The 7,500-nt window shown below is 39.4% G+C and overlaps 1 protein-coding gene across 1 annotated transcript in view; it reads right to left on the bottom strand.

Moving 5' to 3' along the window:
* LOC137982629 (beta-galactosidase-1-like protein 2) overlaps positions 1 to 7,500 on the bottom strand; it is a 35,846-nt gene that overhangs the window by 16,016 nt on the left and 12,330 nt on the right. The window contains exons 5-9 of the mRNA XM_068829755.1: positions 7,484 to 7,500; positions 7,055 to 7,145; positions 5,145 to 5,209; positions 1,451 to 1,601; positions 598 to 672 (exon numbers count right to left, since the gene is read on the bottom strand). The exon at positions 7,484 to 7,500 is cut by the window's right edge and continues 82 nt beyond it. Of these exons, the coding sequence (XP_068685856.1) occupies positions 598 to 672; positions 1,451 to 1,601; positions 5,145 to 5,209; positions 7,055 to 7,145; positions 7,484 to 7,500 (399 nt within the window). The remainder of the gene's footprint in view (positions 1 to 597; positions 673 to 1,450; positions 1,602 to 5,144; positions 5,210 to 7,054; positions 7,146 to 7,483) is intronic.

Raw genomic sequence — 7,500 nt, 5'->3', positions numbered from 1 at the left:
TCAAGTTTGTTCCCATCAGAGTCAGAAAGGAGTCTATTTTATATGTGTTTATTATAATGTAGCATTCAAGTTTGAATGATATGGAAATACCCGGAACAAAATGTTTGAATTTGGTACAACATTGAATTAGCCAATTTGGTCTATAGTTTACTTTCCCACAAAACTTGGTTTAAAAATAAACACTTTTCTGACACTGATTGGGACTAGGCCAATTTGGGTAAATCCTACTGTTACGTGATGGACTCTTGATAAATACATACACAATTGACTAATTCCCCCCCCCCCCACCTTAGGGGATTTTCAGGGCCAATGAAACACAATCAAATAAACGACAGAATAGAACAACAACAACTGTTCAGAACCCCAACTGGCCAGAGGCAAAACAGTTGGCTATTTACAAGTGCAGCTGAGAAGTTGAACCAGGGACTGCCAGGATCAAATTCAAAGAGTGGCCAGAACGGTTCTTGAACCAAGGATCTCTGGATCTCAAGGAAAGCTCCCTAATAACTAAGCCGCACTGCCTCCTCATTGTAGCCACCCTAAATCGCAAAGAAAAATTAAACACCATCCTCGTCCATACCTGCATTATTAACTTACCATATGAGGTAACTGTTGGCTGGTATATCTGTCTATTACCGTTTGCACCATTCATGAAACCAAAGTTCGTTCCGCCTGTCAAAATTAACTTCACTATATCACTACTAATAATAATACACATGGAAAAGGATTTATCCATTCTAATTGGCTAAAAAATGCAGTTTCCAGGTAGCGCAGTGCAGAAAAGAGGTAATTCAATGAACAAAGAGGTACAAAACCAAGCTTTTGGATTGGTCAATAATCAAAATGAAAGTCTCAGATGGCCAACCAAATGCGAGCCCCGTATGGCACAATTTTTTGAGCGATACGCATGCATTTCTTCTCCAAAATCATACATTTACTGTAATTTTAGCCGTGTTTGCCCCAAAGCCAAGATGGCATCAAAAATTTTGGAAAGGTCTATTAGGGGAGGGTTTTTACAGATTTCTCTTAGTACGGGCTGGTTTTGTGTAAGATGGCATTTATATATTAGAATATGTTTGGGCGACGACGTTCCCGAAGCGTGCGTCTAACTCAGCAATGGTTCTTAAATACGGGAAAGCGGATAAACAAAGGACCAGGATATGGTAAGCATTTGCCTTGCGACTTTATGTTTTTCGTGGGACTGGTTTGAAAAAAAGTTTAAAAAGGAAAACTTTGATGTACTGTAATGAAAAAAAAAGCTAATTCGGGAGGTGTCCGCTTAGAGGAGGTGTTTGTTAGTGGAGGTTCGACTGTAAAGCCAAAGCAAACGTGAAATTGTTTTCTGAAGTAAAATTAATTTAAAACTGTTCAGCCCAGATAATTTTATTTTGGGATAATTGTAGGGTTACATTGTTCTCATCTTCATGGACGGCCGGGTTGTCTGCTTTACCATGAAACATGAAGAGGTTGATAGAAGCGCCTGCCTCCAGTATATTTGAGACTCTGTCCACCACTTTCTCTATTTCCATTTCGTGATGTGGTTCACCCCAATGATCAAACCACCCCGGCCAAAATTCAGCGACCATCATTGGTTTATCAGGCTGTGAAGACAAAAAACAGAATTACTTGAATTGCTTAAAAAACCAGAAGCCTACAGAATTGTTCACTTTTTTTGGAGTATGTTTAATGACTGAATTTCAGCGTCTGGCAGCAAGTGAAACCATTAACCAACCACCATGTCTTAGACCCACATTACAAAAACCCCATACACTAAAATCTAAAATAAAACATTTCTATGGTGAGATATTTAACACTTAATGGCGTTCCAACTTTGCAAATTCATGTCCAGGAACTTTTTACACAATCATCTTTTTATTAATAATGTAAGGGGACCAAGATGTTGTCAACCCATTTACACCTAAGAGATCCCCAACTTATGAGTAAAAAAATCTTAATTAGGCTGCGTTTTGACTTCCATCAATCAAACTTCCAACACCTGGTGAAGAGTTGACCCGAAATCACGCATGCCGAAATCAATTGATGCGTGACATAACCTATGGTCAATGGCTTACTCTTTTGGAATCTTTTGGAATCTTTAGGTGTGGGATCTTTAACGCCCCACAGAGTTTATGAACATTGAAGGGTTGTGAGATGGGGCCTACGGTTTATAGTCCTTATCCCAGAATACTTGAAAGTCTTGACCCGCATGACAGCCCGATGCTCACTCATTGACAACCAACTGAGCCACCGGTGCGCAATTAGCATCTTTGGTTCCCATGTTACATTCGAACTTGACGCTGTTTTGGTTGGAAAGCGATGGAATCTGTATGAACCCTTTTACTGAAAAACCTCTAAAAAGCTATGATGATGGTATTTGAGATGTGAACTAAACAAAAACTCCAATCAGTTCACTTTCCTGAGCGGCGGAGTCAATCTTCTCGGCTATTTTCGAAAATTTGATTGGTGGAACCCAAAAGCAATGTGGCGTTTAGCACTTTAAGGCGAACTTCTGCAGAATTATAAAAATCGCAGAAAAGGAGACATTTTTTCCCTATTTTTCTGTTAAATGCTTTCAAAGTTTCGACATTCTTGTCATCTTTGGACAATCCATACCACAGGCCCTTAATCTGTGGCTAGCCTGCAAATTGCCAACCAAATACTACAATCTTGGACAAAACTCGTAGGGAAAATGTGGCACACTACTATAAAAGTAACATCCATTCCCTAATCTGTAAGTGTGATAAAAGACTTAATTCTCACTAATTTCCTCCCTCCAACTACTCCACCTAACCACATCAGCTAACTCAGTATTGTATCCAATTCAAACCCTTTAAGGATAAGACATTTTGCTCTGGGTAAATTATAATTACTGGGTTGTCATATGGCAATCCAGTCGGAAAACGAATTAAATTTAGTCCTTTTTACTGGGTTGACATTATGGCAATCCCAGTCGGAAAATGGGTAGCATTTCTTTGCTTTTTCTTTTTTTCGTGTCGGTAAAAGTCTTTCCCGTAACTCCCCTGCTAAGTGGTGTCTTTGTGCATAGTCTTCTGTGCGTATTTTGTTAGGTTTGAGGGGGAAGTGGAAATACGTGGATTTCTCTGGTAGACACAGGAGAACATTTTATTAACCTGCAATGCCTTCGAAAGTCATTGTAACGCTAATGGCGTTTTAGTGCATCTTTAAACAAAATATAAACTTATGAAGCTCAAGAATGGAACGTCAATTGGATAAACAAGACAGGCGGCGAAAAATAAATATCTGGAATCTTAAAAGCGACGAGTAATGGACTTCGACAACAAGCTTTCGCCCGTGAAGCCGTAATCAAAGTGAGCTGTATTTCTAATATTTGACCATTGTACAACACTGAAACCAAATGGAAAATTCTCTGGTAACTTATGGGTTCAACAAAGGCAGAGAAGGAATCGAACACCTTCAGTGGATCTGTGATCTCTGTTGTCTGGCTATTTGTGTTTATTTGTACTCAACTCTGCACAGTCTTCAGGCAAAAAAAGAATTGGAAATGTGAAAGCCAAGCATTATTTGAAAGAAAGCTTGTCGTCTATGTTGTGCTTCATTATTCAAGGAAAAGGTTTTTCAGGAAACGATTTGATCCTGAAATTTGTTTTGTTGCGTGCGGTAATTTGACACGATTGGGTTTTCTTGTCTTCACGAACGCTGAATGAAATGTTTTCAACACGGGATGACTGACCATGATTTCATCCCGGTCCCCAGCACCGGGATGAAATTCGCACGTCTCACGTTTAACACTTTCCCGTCGCCATGAGTTCAGCGCTACAAAGACTACTAAACAAACATTTTTTTATAAGAAAACAGCCCAGTCTTTGTACTGTATAACACTTACAAGCAAGAAATTTTCGTTCCGTAAAATTCTCAAAATTTAACCCCAACCATGAATCATCCCAGGATGAAGGGACATTCGCGGTCTTGACCGTCCCTCCCTGAGTATTCAGTGACCTCCAACAAAATGTAATACCGGCCCTCTACCCCGAGTTGGGTTTGAATTCGATTCAGAGTTACATATAAAAAATACGATATTTTTCTCTTCATCTGTCTTTTGGCTTGTCTTTTACTGTAACTACCGGTTTTTTCGGTACTTTTTGGTGCAGACGTACATGTAAAGCCAAAAATTTTAACGTTTGGATAATGCAACTGCAAGACATGAATGACATGCAGGAAAACGTCCGTCAGAGCAATTTGCATTTAGTTTATTTTTTGCAGATCATCTAATGAAGACACGAGTGAATTTTACTCAAGAGCGTACTTTGTTATCTTTAAAAACTGAATTTGTTACTAAAGCTTAAAAAACTAAAATACCTCAAAATTTCGACAGGACATTACAAAATAATCAAACGTGTGAACGTGTGAGCTAAAGGGCCTCTGCTGGCACGAAGTCTGGGTGACCACTCAAATGGTATTAATGACCCCCCGCCCCACTTGAAAAAATAACTGGAACGCTGCAGTTCAATTCCACCCAATTCAGTGCCTTCTGTTTTGGTGTAACACGTACCACAAGCAACCCAGTGTACGCTCATGGAGCGTCTAGTTTTTTAAATGTCATGCAAATGCAATACACAGAGAATCTTAACCCCGACAGATTTGAATTGGGTCAATCGACTGTGTTTGTTAGTGAAGTTTTCCCAAGATATTTGTCCAAGATTGTAGCACAGATATTTTGAGCATACATGTAAGTAAAGGTATCTAAGAAAGGTCCCTTGTCTTTTCGAGTTCGATGGGCTGACAATACGGGAAAAGACACCTCAGCCTTGGGTCGAAACTCACTTTGATACAACTACTGCCCACAACCTTGGACGTCACTGTTCAGAACGCATGTCCCATGATATGGTTGCTGACTGTGACTTGGGCCTGCTGTGTAGTAAGCCTGTACAGCATGTGAAGTATCACATGAGGATTTGGTCGCTAAGTAACAGCTCAACACAGTGAGTTTCGATCCATGGCAGAGGTCCCTTTTCCTGTACTTGTCAGCCTAGTGAATGCAAAAAGAAAAGAGCCCTCCCTAGCAGGGAAAAGTCTCCTCACCCCTGACAAAACCCCTTAAACCAACTCAGAATTATTTGAGTCTATAATAATATTATTATTGAACATGGCCAGGGGTTCCTTACTTGAAGTTCCTTTAAGTCGGCAAGTTTACGCGTCTCATTAATCTGAAAGTTTGCAGTCTTCAACACTAGGAAATAAACGAAAACAAGGTTTAGGGAGGGGAAACTTTGTTTACATTTTTTACCCTTTTAGCACAAGGAGATCGCTTTGTAATCAGTAAGGCTGAAATAAAGTACTGAATGTTGAAAGTGCATTGCGCTCGACTATCTCTGGAAATTTGAACACCATATACCACGTAATCTCTGAGGAATGATGATTTGAAAATTCGAAATTTGACAAAGACGTTTTTTATTAGTTTTTCATGGCTTCTAACTACCTGGTTCTCAAAGCTAAAAGGGTTAAAATTGAAGGTTAAACTAAGTTTAACAAGTTCTTTTATCTTTTGAAGTCAATTAGTAAATAGCATGGTGCCTTCTGAGAGCAAACTCGTATGTCTACTCATATAGACAACGAGGCAAGCAAAAATCCCTGATAGGGAATCATTAAGCATTTGACGATAATTATGCTCTGTATAATTATGCATTCTAATCTGCAACTACAACTGAATTTGTTTTATTAGTAATTTTTGTTCAGTTTATTGCTCCTAAGGAGAGCGCAATCAATAGGGTTAGATTAGAGAAAGCTGAAATATTGACCCGTGGCCCTAGTTGGACAGAAAAGGCAATAATAAAGTTAGCTAATGCAAGTTAAAGAAATCTTTATTTGGGAATAAAACGAAAGAAAGCGTCGCGCTTTTCGCTACTTAAGGACTATTAATAATAGTCCTCTAGTAGCGTAGCCAATTATAATGCAGGATTTGCATTAGTCCACTAGTTGGGTGATACTAAAATAGTTTAGCCTTTAAAGAATGTTATTAGTTTGATGTGGGCTCAGAGATGCCCGGAGGAAATCTGAGTGATCAAACGACCTTCCTATTACTAGTTTGGATGGTATAAAACTCGTAGACGCTCTTCCATTAAACTCTCTTGAAAGCTTGAAGGCGGGACGGGAGCTGAGTTTTTCTTGAGAAAAATGCTTATCAAATTTTAGGCCCATTTAAACTTTTGCTACAGCATCGCAGTCAGCACTTTATTTAGCCAAATCTCGGGAACGTTTGACCAGGTCGTTCATCGTTGTTTTGAAAAGGCAAAATGTTGAAAACGTATCCCAGAGTCACCATCGAAAATCAAACTGATTTAAACTGTCATCAGCCACCGATTCAACTTTTTCTTAGTTCTCAAAAATGTTAAATGGAGTTGAATACTTCTGTACACACGCTTGCTCACATTGGGACTAAATCGCTCTGGTTCCCAGTTCCCATCGTTTCTCTTAGCCGGCGGGGCCTTTGCAAGAGAAAATGAAGGGCTCTGGAGACATACATGTAGCATCTTGCAGTTTTCCGCAGTTCAATGGTAATAAACATGGTGGCGCTCGGAAGGATTACCTTCGGAGAGCCTCTATGTGAGGCTTTTAAGCCTCAACTTAAAGAAAGTGTCCATTCGTGTCGAACAGTAAGAAGCAATAAGTAATATCGTAGTTTAAAAAAAAAGACACTCTGGTCATTTTACCAAGCGGTTTCGCACCAGCTGACCCCATCGCACCACATCGGCCATTTTTACTTCCGGTTCACGACTTTATTGTTCGCAAACTAATCAATGAAAAATTTGAATTTCCTTTGTCTCTAGAGCCCTTCGTTTTCTCATGCGAGGGCCCTGCCAGCTAGTAGAGGAACAATGGGATCTGGGAACAAGAATTGGGCTAAATCTGAAAAGTAGAGTTTGGTTTCTTGTTCTTAGTTCCTCGCAATCAAAGTGTTGGCTCATTCGTAAAATAAACCCATCTTTGAAAACACCATTTACAGGAAAATATCGACATTTTACTGCGTATATATGCCCCTGGTCATTGCCACCTAGCAAAATAGCATGTATCATACCTCCTGGTAAATCAGCAAAATACTTGGCCTTCATGTGTCTGATGCCATCTGATGTAAAAAATAGCTCTTCAAGGCCATTTCTTAAAAAAAGCTGAAATAACAAACATAATATTTAATACCCGTAAAAAGATGATTTGCTGACATTACAGTGCACATCATCAAAAATAAGCAAAGCGTTGGAAACAACTTAAAATGCAAGCCCCGGTGCATTTCGTGAGTTGAGCCAGTACTTAGGCAAGGTCATTTGGCAGGAGTTGAAGAATCAATAATGATGAGTGTACTGTAGGCAGAACGAAAATTTCCGATTTCCTGGAGTCATTACTGCAAATGCTGCTTCATTAGTTATATCCTCTGCATCCCAGGAGAAGGGCTGGACTAATATTGTGGTTAACTGCTGCATACAATATAGCTTTAATTTTCAATACTCACGTTTTTGAGATGCAACA

Source organism: Montipora foliosa, chromosome 13 (genome assembly GCF_036669935.1).
Source record: "Montipora foliosa isolate CH-2021 chromosome 13, ASM3666993v2, whole genome shotgun sequence".
Lineage (NCBI taxonomy): Eukaryota > Metazoa > Cnidaria > Anthozoa > Scleractinia > Acroporidae > Montipora > Montipora foliosa.
This window is presented reverse-complemented; position numbering and strand designations above follow the sequence as displayed.